Here is a 15589-nt window from a genome sequence, read left to right as displayed (position 1 = left end):
TGTACTCAAAAATAAAGAGAACTGACAGCAAGATATTAACCAAATAGGTAATTTATTGATCAAAAGTCACACAATAATTACAGTAATAGTCAAAGTAGGCTTGACTGTTATTTTAAAAAAATAACACAGATGAAAATGTAGACTACAGGTAATCTTATTGACTACAAGTTTTTTTTTTTTTACGTTAACTAACTAGGTAAGCTGTTTTAACCTAAATACAGCAACACAGGCAGTAGACACGAACAGCACTGTTGTTTTTGAAGCTGTGCAGCTTCCCCTTTAGGAGGCGCTGGGCTGGGCGTTTCTGGTGGCAGGTGGCGCTGTTGAGCATTATATTTTGTTTCAGTCCGGTTTCCCTCCATGGTTTCTCCTCTCCGACTAACTTAGCGTCGGCTCAGTTCATTATACACGGCTACCCCCCACCCCCCTATATTCTCCCTCCGCCGTTAAGGCATCTCTCTACGTTTTGGACTGAAGGACCCTCTTAAGGAAAAACAAAAAAGCCCCGGCGAGAAAAGTTTCACCACCGGCGGGCACCATGTTGATGGAAAACAGGATCCACTTGGAGCTACGAAACAAGACACCGTCTGAAGTGAGTCGTGCTTTTTCCCCCCCGAAAAGCAAAGCCCTTTAGTTTTCTCCTGGGCTAGCCGCGTTAGCTTAGCTTGCTACTTTCCCCCCCGTCAAATTTGCTTCAGAGTACGGTTAACGTGACGGACACCACACAGTTCTCTTGTCGGACGAAGCGGAGCCTCTAGCCGGTAGACGAAGAGGGAACGCGGCAATTCATCCGCTCGCTTCGGCGTTATTGCAGCGCTTTAACCGTTTCGCAGCCGCCACCCCCCTCGTGTGTTCGGTGGTCCAGCTCCAAAGCCGCCCCGGACCCGACCCGACCACGAGTACGCTCTTACTGGGGATATTTGAAGGAAATGTAGTGCGCCATGCTTGCTGCATTTCGGTGTTCTCTCGCGGTGGAGCTTTCTAGCGACTTGGGAAGCCATGTTTGCTGCTACTTAGCAGGGTGTTTAACCGCTGAACGGGGGCGCTAGTTTTAACAAAAAAAAAATACATTAGACCGTTCAGGTTTATGACCTGATGACGCGAATTGAATGAAAATGTAGGAACATTTTTCTTTAATAATAATAATTTTTAAAAAACCCATCCATTTCCGCTCGGGAGTCACGTCATTATAACTAGGTTAGCGCTAACAGCCTCACACGGCATGAATAACACACACAAAAAAGACACTTTACGCCTCGAAAAAGACAATTTTATACATAAAATGTGAACTTTGAATTCGTTTTATCGTAGCTTGGTTCATATATAATAATGAACTCGTGTGTATTTCCGTATTCGGCGTGTTGAGAAGATAAGTTGAAAAAGGAGTGTTGGGAAACTCTTGCCAATAGATCACCGCGCACTACAGAATGGTGACTTATTGTCTTATAAACGTGTATTATGTTAACAGTGTTATTTAATAATAGCCACACGGCTCTGGGGCTCATTTTTAAACGTCAGGCTCCCAACTTGCAGTCTTCCCGCCATATTAGCCCATCCGCCATAGTGCTGGCAGCCCCTACAAAAATGCATGGCGTCATTAAATCCCCCATACATTTGAACACGCATCCCGACGAACTATAAACGCCACCGTTGTCACACTCGACAATATATTTTCGTGATATTGTGTTCTAGTCCGGTGGTTTTATTTACCCGAAAGTCAAGCCCTACTTCGGGTTAACACGAGTTCCGACGCCTAGTGGCGCCATGCGTGGGCAGACAAAAACTCGACGCCCGCTGTTTGTCCTCGGGACTAAAAAAAAACGACGGCGAAATGTATTTTTAATAAACAGCCGTGTTAACATGTCGGCCTCAACAATGTCTATTGAACAACGCGTGTCGCTTAGGGAAAAAAACAGGCTCGTAGCGGCATACTGTTTCTCCGTAGGTCGCCATGTTGCCATTCTGTCGTCTTTGGAGGTCTGGAAGAAAGGAACAGTCTCCATCTTTGATTTTTTTTAGGGGGGACTAAATTTCCGTTCGCAGTGTTTTCCCCCTTCGCCACCCTTTTACCACAAAACATCGTCAAAGCAAAAAACACGGGCGCCATTCGTTCGACGACGAGGAATATTCCGTTTTCTCCACCGAGCGCAAACAAACCGTGAAAAGTGTGTACTGAAAAAGGGTGTATTCGCAATCCTGCCCGTTGCTGCGGCGTGGGCTAATGGCGGCCGCGCACACTTCTCCTCTACTGCACGGCGGCGTTTAAAAGGGGCAATGGCTGCTAGCTGCTAGCTTGTAGCTTAGCTTAGCTGACTAAAAAAAAAAATCGTAGCATTTATCAAGGGCTATGCGAACACGCCACTTGAGGCTCGCATGGCCCGGCCGACAAGTACATGTAATGACGGTGGACGTAATAAGTGATGGGAATGTGGTTTGAAAACGGATAAAGCCTCCATTTTCCTGTGGTTTACTCGAATAATTCCTAACTTTTTGTTGTCTTAACACATGCGTTTGTGTTGACTAGCGCAAGCAGTCAAGTTTTTAACTCGGGCCGAACTAACGGCGCTTGTGCCCATATTCTTTATAACTGAGAATTTTTAATTAAATTATTTTTAGTTTATGTACTGTATTAAGTTTAGGGCTACTTTTAGTGACTAATCTGAATTTTGTATGGTGTAGTTGTCATGTGAAATGTATAGGACATGATGAAGTTACTTTATTTTAGGACATAATGTGGAACTGACCAGACCAGTTAGAAAGTACATTTAAGTGTAAAGTTCCTACATTCTCAGAATGTTCATGACACTGATAAAGTCCCTACAGTGTCAGTGTAAGAGTTTTGACTCTTCTCCAGTCACGAACATGGAAGTACACAACTCCTATGAGTCCCTTAAAGCTCAGAAAGTGTATGATTACAAATGAGTCAATAACATTTCAGAAAATATGACTTCTCTAAAATCCATACGTTTTCAGAAATTAGGACTCCTACAGAGTGCCCAGAAATCTGACATCCGTAAGATTTCGAAAAGTACACGACTCCTTTAGAGTAGGGTAACTGGATGTCCCCATTTTGGCTGGGAGCCCTGGGTTTCGCGTTCAGGAGGATTTCGCCAACCTCATTGTTTTGTCCCACTATTACACAGGTCCCATCCAGCCATCCCGCTTTTTTTTTGCCATGTGTATGTAAAATCACACAGTTGTTACAGCGATATCATACGATAAACTAGTTAAAAGGACATTTAACAGTTAAATTCCTTCCTATTAATTTACATTTGGGTTGGTTATCAATCACATCCGCATCTAATCAGTAACAGGACGGATGCACGTGGCAGGGGGTGACCGTGGGTCCTGCTTTGGCATCGAAGAATCATGGGAAATGTACACAGACAAATGTAGGTCAGATAACGCAAGCTGAACTTTCCAGTGGTATATTTCCGATGTTACAATGCGCGACCGGCGCGAGGCACACGGCACAACCAGCTTCGAATAGCTGTCGGGACCAAGCAAAAAAAGTTTGGATAATGGTGAGTGCGTTGAATTGCTTAGCGCTGTTGAACTGTAAACCAAGAAGATAGCGATTAGCATGAGCGATTAATGCACATGTCGGCCGTCTTACATTTCAGTAGGTTGATTGAAGACTAAATTGTCCCTTGACACAAGTGTGAATGGCTGCGATTGGCTGCTGACCAGTCCAGGGTGTACTCGGCCTCTTGTTCAAAAGTCAGCCGGGTCAGGTTCCAGCACACCCGCGACCCTAGCGAGGATAAGCAGTTGTCTGGTCTGATGAGATCTCGTATCCAAATTGAGGAGTAAGGGTTGTTTTGAGGTATCTATCAAACAATAACAAATGTCGTGTTTTCCATATTTCAGGTACGAGAACTGGTCCTCGACAACTGCCGAACGGTCGACGGAAACACCGAAGGCCTGACGGATGAGTTTGTCAACCTGGTTTTCCTCAGTTTGATAGATGTCGGCTTATTGTCAATCTCCAACATACCCAGACTAGAAAAACTCAAAAAGGTAAGGCACTCGCCTGATGCTGAGAAGCTGCGGGGACTTCAACTCTCTCTCGTCCCGCAGCTGGAGTTGAGCGACAACAAAATCAGCGGCGGCCTGGAGGTCTTAGCGCAGAAACTCCCCAACATCACACATCTAAGTCTGAGTGGCAACAAATTGAAAGAGCTCAGCACGTTGGAACCACTGGTATGTCCAAAGCTTTTTTTTCTTTTCTTTTTAAACTAACATCTTTTGCTAACGTCACGTGCAACATGTTTTCTGTCTACTCTCAACACCTTTGAATGTGCAGGAACTCGAAAGAGACGTTTTATTTGTCATAACGTTGGCAAAAACTGTTGCACAGTTTGATTGAGCGTGAATCGATTAGTCGTGCCTCGAGAGTGAGCAACAAGAACGACGAAATAGAAAGGCGACCACGGGCTTACATGAATGAACTGTCGATGCTGCTTAGTCGCCGTTGGGAGAAGGGAAGACACCGGCGGCCATGTTACGTTGCCACCCACTAAGGCCGCCTAACTCGAATACATTGACTTCTCCACGGCGTTTTCACATTATTTTCTTACTCTATAGAGAAAATGCCACTGTGTATGACATATGGTTGTACCAATCAGGGAGAAGCGCTACATGCACTTCATTGCCAAGAAAGACTTAAAAAAAAATTCTCCATGTTCTACTCTGCATCATGTTGTCAAAGCCATCAACAATCAAGTGAAAATAAAGCCCATCAGAAACAAAATCAGTGCAAAATAACCTCCGCGAGTCACAATTCACGACATTGAGATCATATACTCTGAATGGTCGACGCAAACAGCGAAGTTGGCTCTTTGCGAGGCTCTCATTCGTCCATACAGGGATCCGCGTTTTAGCGAAAAATAACACAAGTTGTCAGTGAAAGTGGCAATGTAAGATGGCTGCCCTCTGGCTTCAGCCGCGAGGGGCCTATTGGCAGTCCATTCATATATAAGTCCGTTTGTGTGGTTTGGCCAAAAGTTGTTGTAGTTGATCATTTCTGGTATTCCTCCATTATGAGACAAATTAAAGACTGAGCATAAAATAGTTCACAGTCGAATCGTTAGCTTAGCATCAGCTGATACACATCGCTACTGTCTTCTTTTTTTTATGTGTGCACCCTTTTACAGTAATGAGTCACAGATTGATGATTCGGAGTCTAAGGGTTCATGTAGTGGCGGAACTCGATTTACAACGGTGTTCCGTTCACTCGCGAGATGGAAGCTGCTGCCAAAACAGATTTTGCTGGATTAAAAAAAAATATATATATATATATTATTTTTTTTATGGTATGGAGCATAGGCGTACTAATTTCTTAAACAGAAAATATTGGGGAACGGACTCTTCACAAATAAAATGCCGCTCAGCCTCTGGCTTGCGGACGTGAAAGTGAAATTCATTTGGAAAACTTTCTCCTCAAACTTTTTCATTCATTTGAAATGGCATCATGCCAAATTGAATAAGAGTGAAGCAGCAAAAAAAACAAAAAACAAGCACGGTGCAAAGGTTTTTCTGTTTTCCCTTCCTCTACCGAACGTGAACCAAACTCTAACCGAGTGTTCTTGAACTCACAGAAAAAGCTGAAGCACCTGAAAAGTTTGGATCTGTTCAACTGCGAAGTGACTTACATGAGCGACTACAAGGACAGCGTGTTCAAACTGCTGCCGCAGCTCACCTACCTGGACGGCTACGACTGCGAGGACAAGGAGGCGTCCGACTCGGACGTGGAGGTGGACGGAGACGGCGTGGACGACGACGACGACGAAGGTAGGCGGCAGGCGCTGATGGGAGTGGCCGGCCATTTTTCCAGGAAGAACGTAGAAGTCATCATTTGAAAATGTCCACATTCAACTGACCTTTAAACGGTCTGTAAAATAGTGGTCTCGAACATGTACCTTATTTTTTATTTTTTGTCCACCAGAGGGCGAGGGAGAGGACGAGGAAGACGAGGACGGAGAGGATGATGACATCGACGAGGAAGACGAGGACGAAGAAGACGAGGAGGAAGTTGAGGGAGAGGAGGACGACGAGGTCAGCGGGGAAGACGAGGTAAAGACCAAAACCTGCTACGGCGCCCAGAAGAGGATCAGCCCGTTAAGCAAACCTAACAACAACAAAATAACAACATCAAATGCTTCCTCGTAGGAGGAAGACTACGGACTGGACGGGGAAGTAGATGATGAAGAGGAAGATGATGAAGGTATTAAAACCCCGGCGGCTTTATCACTTCAACTTTGCATCGATCGACACCGGCAACATATAGTGAAAGGCAAAACAGTTCAAAGCTCGTCCACTAGATGGCAGAGTTTCCCATCAAATCTGTATCCACCCGTTACCATTCGAGCCAAGTGTTCACACGAACGGGCCCCTATAGAGCATGTATGGAAATTGATTGGCTGCAGAGAGCTGAGGTCACAGGTCACACTTCAAAGCGGTGAAATATAGATTTCAAATCTGTTTTGGTAAGTCCTTTGAGAAAGACTTGACATTATTACGCAATACTAATTAAAAACAAACAAAGAAGCATTTAACTCATTCACTGCCATAGACGTCAACAAGAGTATGAAAACCTAGAGATTTTTTTAAAATTGTATTTAGAACAGATGTAAAATTTGTCATTATTCGTGAGTTAACTAGTGAAGTCATGGGATTAATTATGAAAAAATGTTAATCTTTTTTTGTTGTTGTAATTTTTATTATTTATTTAAATTTTTAAAAAATTTTTTTAAAGAAAATATAAATTAGGGGCGTCAGGCGATTACATTTTTTAATCATGATTAATAGCATGACTTCACTCGTTAACTCACGATTATATCTGTTCTAAATGTACAATAATAATAAAAAACATTTCTAGGTTTTCATACTCTTGTTAACAAAAGTGAGAAAAATGTTAAAACCAGTAGAAATTGTTCAAATTAAATTTTGACCTCTATAGCCGTCCAATGGCAGCGAATGAGTTAAAAAAAAAGATCAGACCTGCAAGTCAAAATGGACTTATGAAACTATTTTAACCTTTCAGTGTGGTGGCAGTAGAAGCACCGTTTAATGCTGTTTTTTTTCTTTCTTTCCTGTGTCAGAAACAGCAGCCGCCGCCGCCGCCGGCAAAGGCGAGAAGAGAAAGCGGGACCCCGATGATGAGGACGAGGATGAGGACGACGAAGAGGACGACGAAGAGGATGACTAGAAAGCAAGAGAAGCGCCTTTTGTGGCTCCTCCCCCCCCTACCAACCCCAACGTCCGACTTGCAATCCCCACCCCCACTTTCCCTTCTTCTGTTCCGAGCTCTTTTTGGGCCAAGACTATACTGGACGGGTGGCTCACGTGGACCAACCGACACCAAACAACTTTTTTTTACCTGCCTACCTACCCCAGACCCCCCCCCCCCCCCCCCCACCACCACCACGGAAATGAGAGCCACCCCTCTCCCCAAACAGCCCCCGGGGGTTCTCAGGCAGCCTGCCACTCAGCATTCCACAATTTCACTGTTGATCCCATATTATGATCCCGTGTGAGGACTTTGGGACTGGTGTAGTTTTTGGGTCTGTGCTTTTAATATTTTGTTGACTGAAAAAACAAATTTTTTGGGGGGGGGTTATTTTTCATTTTTTTTTGTGTTTCCTTTCACCGCCCTCAACCACCACCACCCCAATAAAATTATTGCTATCGCAGTTGTGCAGCCAGTGAGCCATGCGGTTTTTGGTTTTTGGCGTGGCCGCCCCCGTTGCACACGTTCTGGTTGTAGCGACATTTTTACTTTATGTATGACAAGAAAACAAGTTTGTAAATAAAATGTTAACATTTTGTGCGTTGCTGGTGGCCTTAATGACCAAATGGTGGGGGATTTGTTTCTCAAGTTTATTCCCATAAATAATGTATTGCCAAGAATGAATTAGTAGTTGTATACAAGTTGGTATTTTAGACTAGTCATTAATTTTCTTTGGGGGGGCGTTTATGACAACTTCCATGTAAAAGGATGAGCAAGACAAAACTGCTGACAGAACGTAATTTACAAAGGGAAACAAAATTTGAGAATGAACTCAAAATCCTACCAAGAAAATATGCAAGGGAAAAAAATGTAAACATTTTAAAAATGCCTACAATTAAAATATTGCAATGTCTAACTTACTCCAAATTCTAATAATAGTAATAGTATTAAAATAAAATAAAAACTTTTTTTTTTTTTTTTACTGAAGTGTAATGCTAAGAAAAGTGAAAAAATGTCAAGGCTGAATTAATTTCTAAAATTAGTGTGAGAAAAAAAATACTAGTGTTAATTAAACTCTTAGTGAGTTAAAAAAGAAAAAAAAAAAGAAGTACGCTCTCCCAGTGTTAAATATTTGAAAAGTGTTGATTTAACTCTATACAGTGTGGAGCTATATCAACTCTTAAGTGTTAAAATAGCACTATTGCAGAATAATCACATTTTCTGATTTAAAATCAAATCAAATGACTCAAATGCACAACACGTCAACCATAAGGCATTTCGTTGTATGAGTGCCATTTTATTAGCGCTAAAATGAAAAATCAACACAGTGAATGAGTGGTGCTCATTAGAGATTTTTAAATACATTCCTTTTTCTTTTTTTTCACAGTGACTGGACCTCAGTAAAAACCAACATCAGCTTTTCATGTCCAAGCACGTTGAACCCGAGCTTCCACTTCCTGATTCGGGACGAGAAATGAGCATGAAAGCCAACGTTTGGTCTCAGCGTGTACAAAAGCTGCGACGACGGAAACATTCACGTAACCATTCAAAAAGAAATAAACGCAAGCACAATATCGGTACACTGAAAAGAAGAAGAAGAGCACAAAGACAAGAGTCGTGATGTTGCAATATTTTGCGCTTTTAACTCATTCATTGCCGTTGACGGCTTTAAACGTCAAAAGTTAATTTGAACTATTTCTATTGGTTTAACCTTATTTTCCACTTTTGTTAACAAGAGTATGAAAACCGATTAATTACAATTTTTAATCGCCTGACTCCCTGAATTTTTTATAATCTTTTCTTTTTGTAATTCATTCACTGCCATTGATGGCTATAAACGTCAAAAATTCATTTGAACAATTTTTTTTAGTTTAACTCTTTTTATCCTACTTTTGTTAACCTAGAATTTTTTTATATTGTGTATTTAGAACAGATATAAATATTTTTATCGTGAGTTAATTAGTTAAGTCATGCGATTAATTACAATTAAACATTCTAATCGCCTGACACCCCACATTTTTACTAATCTTTTCTATAAAAAAATATATATATATTTTTAAAATTACTTAAAAAAAAGATTAAAAATTAGCAATTTTTCATAATTAATCCTATGACTTCACTAACTCACGATTAATCACAAATTTTATATCTGTTCTAAATGTACAATTTTTAATACTTAAAAAAATGAATTTATGGCAGTGAATGACTTATAATGGCAATATTTTACAATAATTTTTTTTAATATTACAAGAATTTGATATATATATATATGTGTGTGTGTGTGTGAGAACACTAAAAACAAAAGTTGAAATATGAAATATTCTAACAAAAACAGTATATGAGAACTTTTTTTTAATGGAATGCTGTCAGAATAAACTCATTATTGTATGAGTTAAACTTGCAATATTAACAAAATCGTTAGTTTTTACCTTCATTTTTGAAAATTTAGAAGTGAGATTGCACCCAAAATTTTACAAAGAAAAAAAAAATCAATCACTGCCATCCCAGTTCAAATGCATTTTTTTAAACGTATATAGCACTCAATAAGTTTAGAAAGACATGAGAAAGTAACATGAGAAAGAAAATAATGTTGCAAAAATAGTGCAGTAATTGTAAAAATGAAGTTTAATCTTTGAAATATTACATTTATTTTTTAGAACTTTGCACAATTGTATTTTTTTTTCTTTTCAGTGTACTTTTTGAAGCCAACAAATAAAAAAATTGCATACAATCAAACATCTTTGTTTAGTTTTTTTAAAGCAGACTTCCCTTTCCGCTTATAAAAAAAGCTAAAAAGTTGCATAGCTCCATCCATCCATTAACTAACGCTTATCCGGGGTCGGGTCACGGAGGCAGCAGCTTTAGGATGAAAGCCCACTTCCCTCTCCCCAGCCACTTCAACCAGCTCCTCCGGCGAGATCCCAAGGCCAGCTGAGAGACATAGTCATTCCAGCGTGTCCTGGGTCGTCCCCGGGGCCTCCCGCCTCTCCAGGGGGCATCCGAACCAGATGCCCGAGCCACCTCAACTGGCTCCTCTCCACGCGGAGGAGCAGCGTCTCGATACCGAGTCCCTCCCGGATGACCGAGCTTCTCACCCCATCTCTAAGGGAGAGCCCGGACACCCTACGGAGGAAACTCTTTTCGGCCGCTTGTAACCGGGATCTTGTTCTTTCGGTCGCGACTCACGGTTCGTGACGATAGGTGAGGGTAGGAACGTAGATCGTTTGGTAGATCGAGAGCTTTGTCTTTTGGCTCAGCTCCTTCTTCACCACGGCACACCGATACAGAGTCCGCATCACTGCAGACGCTGCACCCGAACTCGCTCGTGAGCAAGACCCCAAGATACTTGAACTCCTCCGCTTGGGGCAGGATCTCCTCCCCGACCCGGAGAGTGCACGCTACCCTTTTCCGACTGACGACCATGGTCTCGGATTTGGAGGTGCTGATTCTCATCCCAACCGCTTCACACTCGGCTGCGAACCGCTCCAGTGAGAGTTGGAGATCACGGCTTGAGATGCTATACTGAGGCCACCGAACCGGACCCCCTCAACGACTCGGCTGCGCCTAGAAATTCCGTCCATAAAAGCTATGAACAGAATTGGTGACAAAGGGTCCGACCCTCACTGGGAACGAATCCAACTCACTGCCGGCGGACCAAACTCTGACATCGGTCGTACATGGACCGAACGGCCCGTATCAGGGGGCTCGGTACCCCATACGCCCGAAGCACCCGCCACAGGACTCCCCGAGTGTAGACCGGTTGGGCGAACTCCCATGCACCCCTCGAGGACCCTGCCGAGGGTGTAGAGCTGGTCCACTGTCCCACGGCCGGGACGAAAACCACACTGTTCCTCCTGAATCCGAGATTCGACTTCCCGACGGACCCTCCTTTCCAGCACCCCTGAATAGACCTTGCAATCCAAGGGCACTGTCCCCGATGTCAACCACGATAGTCCCACAACAACCAGAGCCTTTAGGAACTCCGGGCGGATCCCATCCAGCCCCGGGGCTTTGCCACCGAGGAGCTTTCCAACCACCTCAGTGACTTCGTCCCCAGAGATAAGAGAGCCCAACTCGGAGTCCCCAGACTCTGCTTCCTCAAAGGAAGACGTGTTGGTGGACTTGAGGAGGTCTTCGAAGTATTCTCCCCACCGATTCATGACGTCCGAGTCGAGGTCCGCAGCACCCCATCTCCACTATACACAGTGTTAATGGTGCACTGCTTTCCTCTCCTGAGACGCCGGATGATGGACCAGAATTTCCCAAAAAACCGTCCGGAAGTCGTTTTCCATGGCCCCATGTCCGAGGTTTTGCCTCAGCGACCGCCGAAGCCGCGTTCCACTTGACCGGCCGGTACCTGTCAGCTGCCTCCGGAGTCCCACAGGCCAAAAAGGCCCGATAGGACTCCTCCTTCAGCTTGACGGCATCCCTTACCGCCGGTGTCCCACCAGCGGCTCCGATCGGCCTCGACAATGGAGGCGCGGAACACGGTCCACTCGGACTCAATGCCCCCCCCCCCCCCCCCCCCCCCGGACAAATTCTGCCGGAGGTGGGCGTTGAAACTCTTTCTGACAAGGGATTCCGCCAGACGTTCCCAGCAAACCCTCACAATACAGTTCGGGGTTACCAGGTCTGAACGGCATCTTCCCCCGCCATCGGACCCAACACACCACCAGGTGGTGATAAATTGACAGCTCCGCCCCCCTTGTTCACCCAAGTTGCATAGCTGCGATATAAAAAAAAAAGAAAAAAAAAGTGTGCAAGTTATTAATAAAAGCGCGTGGGTACAAATCACAGCGTGTATTTACATCAACGAAATGTGCACCTTTAAGTGTGTCCGGCAACTACAGGAAGAGCGTGCTCGTCTTAGAAATATACAAAAAATAAAAATAAAAATAAAAAAAGAAGAGGAGGAAGAGGAAAATGCTAAAGTGAGTTCTGCTGAGAGTTTTTCTTATTGTTGATCTCCAGCTCCAGCTGCTTGATGCGCACGTCCCGCTGATGGAGAAGCTCCACCAGACGGCGGATCTCGTCCTGCTGCTTGTGGAACTTCACGCGAAGCTGCGGACCACATCGGGGATTAAACGTTGCATTCGCTCGCTGGCACTTCTTTTTTTTTTTTCTTTTTTTTTTTACATGCGCGCTTGTGAAAAATGACACGGGAAGTGCAATTGCAATTATCAAGTGGGAAAAAAAAGCAATTTGATAATTTTTCCGTCCTTGCAGCTCGTGAACAATTCCAAAAAAAAGTTCAAGTTTACTATCACAAACTTTGCCTCGCAAAATTCTGTTAGCTTAATGCTAACACACAATAGGAAGACAGAAAGAAAATTAGCATCACTATTTGAGGGGCTGAAATGGATGAATGGACATTTTTTAATGTGGAACCATGATTTGAGATACGACTTAGTAGATATTAAAAGACATAAAATGTCTCAAAAAAAAGAAAAATAATCTGTCTTGCAAAATGACAACAACTCAACTGTCAAACCCACACACCCGTGTGACATCATCCCACAAAGACGACGACGAGTCCTTCCCTACCTCATTTTCTGTCTTGGGCGGCGAGCAGAGCAGGAAGTCTTGTCCGTTGCTCACCGCCGTCCTGCCATCGTCAGCCACGCCGTTGTTGTCCGTCCTGCCGCCGCCGCCGCCGCCGCCGTCTATGGCACCCGGTTGCTCCTTGATGTACGCCCGACCGTGAGATCGACCCAGACCTTTCTTGGTATCGCTGTACAACTCGTCTACCGAATGGCCGGGCTTCAGCGACATCAGCACCGGGCCTGCACACCAGACGGGAGGAATTGAAAGAACATGGTACGTTCGCCGCGCTGTACCATTTGTGATTTTGTCCACACAAAGTCGGAATGTTATAAGAAAAAAGGTGCCACTAATGGCAGAGGTCAGAAAAAAATGTAATATTACCATAAAAAAAATTCTGAATTTAAGACAATGAAGCCAAAATATGAGTGATTATGAGGACAATAATTGACGAGAAATTAAAAATGTAATACCAGAGAAATTTCAACTACTACAGACTAAACAAATGCAAATAAAATACAATTTGCCGGAAAAAGTTGTAATTATAAGAGAAAAAGGTACAAGGAAAAAAAGCGTAATTCACAAAATTTACATTAAATTATCCATTTAAATATTATGAAAAGAAACTCAAAATATTACAGCCATTTTTTTTTGTCTTAAAAGACGGGAATAAACTCAGTTTTAGAAGACAATGAAAAAAAATGAAATGGAAAAAAATTATTATTAATAAATATAAATGAAAAAATATTAGAATACACAAAAAAACTTAGAACAAAAATATTGCAAATTTATTTTTTAAAATTGTAATATTACCCCAAAAAGTTTCAATCTTACAATAAAGTCAAAATATGATTATGAGGACAAGTACAGTATGAATTTACAAGAAATCAAAAATGTAATACTACCAGAAAGAAATTTAATACTACCAGAAAATTACGACTACTACTACAGACTACACAAATACAAATAAAACAGAATTTAACAGAAAAAAAATAGTGTATTTCACAAAGTTTACGTTAAAGTATAAATTGTATATAATTGAAAATGTGAAAAAATTATAATATTTATAATCAATAATGAATTCCTGACCTCTGTCGATGCCGCTGAGCCACTCGTCGGCAGTCAAGGCGGCCTTGTTGGCGGCCGTCATGGGATAGATGTCCTCCTGGTACGACTCCGACTGCAAAACGCCATCAAATATAACCTGACTTCCAAAAAGGGTTTCGCTTGCTGCGAGTCGGCTCGTTACCCTTCGAGGGACGATCATGGACAGCGGCTCGATCAGAGTTTTGACAGTCACCAGCTTGTAGAAGCGAAACACTTCGCACAAACTCACGTCCAGGCCTCGCTTTGGCATCACACCTGAAAACAGCAAAGAAAAATGACTCGGATTGACATAATCAGTGCAAGTGTCTGTTATGGCTGCTCAGTAGCTTACAACACGTCTCCTTCAGTAATTAACTCATTCCAACCCAAAAACGTGTAAACACGTTTTAAAATACTTTCTCCTTCACTCCCAAAAACGTATTTACACGTTTTTTATTTTAATTTAATTTTATGCTAGTGCATACAGAAGGCTTTCATGCAGCTTCTGACATGAAGAGGTGGCTCAAAGCAATGGTAGTTATTACAAAAAACGGCCAGCAGGTGGCAGCAGAGTATAAGAAAAACAACCAAGGCCATGTTGCAACAAGCTCTTTATGACAGTGTTTTTAACAGGAATGTGAATAATGATGAAACTTAGCTATATGCTAATGCTAATTGCAGCAAAACGGAAACGGATACAAATGTACTTTTTTTCCCCTGATGAAAGACAAGACTCATCTCTCTTTTGGCAGTTTCCATGTTTTTATATAAACCAAACAATATTCTGTGGGCCTTGCAAAACCAGTCAAAATCCAGCGAAGCGGGTTGCTTCAGTGAAAATGGCTGGGAGTAAATGATGAAGTCATAAAAATGTGAAATTATATTTGACAAGAATAGACAAATTTTAATATTGCCATTAAAAGTAAGAGTAAATTTAAAGGTTTTATTAAAAAAAGTGGAGATAAAATATTTGCCAAAAAAACTGATTATTCAACGATTTAACAAAAAGAAATATGCTAAAAATCCCGCATATTACCATCAGAAAAAAGTTGTCGTGATGCGCCAATGTCATTTTCATCTGCTTTGACTACACAAAAGCTTGCTAGCTGATTTGCTTGCAGGTGCGCGCGCTCAGCAGGCACTCATCTTAAAGAGCCTCCAGGCAGACAAAAAGTTTGTCGTGCGTGTTCCTTACCCATCCCTTTCTGAGGTAAATTGGAGCGGTACTCGGTCAGGTAGTGGATGTACGGCTTTTCCGAGCTGATCTCGTAGTACCGGATGTTCCCGTCCCCCTGAAGGAAGACACAGACGCATCTTAGCTAACTCAATTCAACAACAATTTTAAACAATTCAATTTGATACTTCAAAGCAAAACCAATTTTCCAATTCAAATCCTTTTTTGTTAGCCTAATATAAAAAGGTATCAATTAAATCCTTAAGTCAAGATATGACAGTTTTATATTGTAGTGTTATGAAGGATGCTGCGGGATATGGAGGACCATAACTGCCAAAATTCAAAATAAATAACTGACTAAAAGTGAAAATAAAAACAAATATATAAAAAAATTGAATTAAAAAATTAAAATATAATTATAAATTAAAAAATATATATAAATGGAAATAAAAATAACAAAAAATAAAATAATATATATTATATTATATATATAGGGGCGGTCCTAAGCGTTTCTTGGGTTGGACTCCGCCATTGCAAACTGCCTTTCATTGGTCGAG

General features: G+C 42.1%; 2 protein-coding genes across 8 annotated transcripts in view; one reads left to right on the top strand and one right to left on the bottom strand.

The window, feature by feature from the left end:
* Nucleotides 1-346: 346 nt before the first annotated feature.
* Nucleotides 347-7827, top strand: anp32b (acidic (leucine-rich) nuclear phosphoprotein 32 family, member B). 2 transcript variants are annotated; one of them, XM_086081739.1, is made up of 7 exons: nt 347-592; nt 3871-4020; nt 4081-4203; nt 5601-5793; nt 5948-6075; nt 6172-6226; nt 7104-7827. In XM_086081739.1, the coding sequence occupies exons 1-7, from the start codon at nt 539-541 to the stop codon at nt 7208-7210; spliced, it is 810 nt and encodes a 269-aa protein (XP_085937865.1). In that variant the 5' UTR covers nt 347-538; the 3' UTR covers nt 7211-7827. The 2 variants fall into 2 exon arrangements, with proteins under 2 accessions (XP_085937865.1, XP_085937864.1); XM_086081738.1 differs by lacking the exon at nt 347-592 and adding an exon at nt 2246-3524.
* Nucleotides 7828-11765: 3938 nt separating this feature from the next.
* The window catches only part of coro2aa (coronin 2Aa), a 28074-nt gene continuing 24250 nt past the window's right edge, over nt 11766-15589 (bottom strand). For 4 of the 6 annotated variants that reach the window (XM_086081732.1, XM_086081733.1, XM_086081734.1 and 1 more), the window contains exons 8-12: nt 15054-15150; nt 14022-14134; nt 13862-13952; nt 12776-13014; nt 11766-12292 (exon numbers count right to left, since the gene is read on the bottom strand). In XM_086081732.1, the coding sequence (XP_085937858.1) occupies nt 12158-12292; nt 12776-13014; nt 13862-13952; nt 14022-14134; nt 15054-15150 (675 nt within the window). In that variant the 3' untranslated portion in view covers nt 11766-12157. The remainder of the gene's footprint in view (nt 12293-12775; nt 13015-13861; nt 13953-14021; nt 14135-15053; nt 15151-15589) is intronic. The other 2 variants (XR_015095720.1, XM_086081736.1) reach the window with 2 other exon arrangements.

Source organism: Leptonotus elevatus, chromosome 8, assembly GCF_054856555.1.
Source record: "Leptonotus elevatus isolate MCC_2025b chromosome 8, RoL_Lele_1.0, whole genome shotgun sequence".
Classification (NCBI taxonomy): Eukaryota; Metazoa; Chordata; class Actinopteri; order Syngnathiformes; family Syngnathidae; genus Leptonotus; species Leptonotus elevatus.
This window is presented reverse-complemented; position numbering and strand designations above follow the sequence as displayed.

Coding starts and splice junctions, on each gene's coding strand:
- anp32b (XM_086081738.1), top strand. CDS start 3,438: ATGTTACAATGCGCGACCGGCGCGAGGCACACGGCACAACCAGCTTCG. Junction 4,204..5,600: donor TCAGCACGTTGGAACCACTG/GTATGTCCAAAG, acceptor TTGAACTCACAG/AAAAAGCTGAAGCACCTGAA. Junction 6,227..7,103: donor TGAAGAGGAAGATGATGAAG/GTATTAAAACCC, acceptor TTCCTGTGTCAG/AAACAGCAGCCGCCGCCGCC.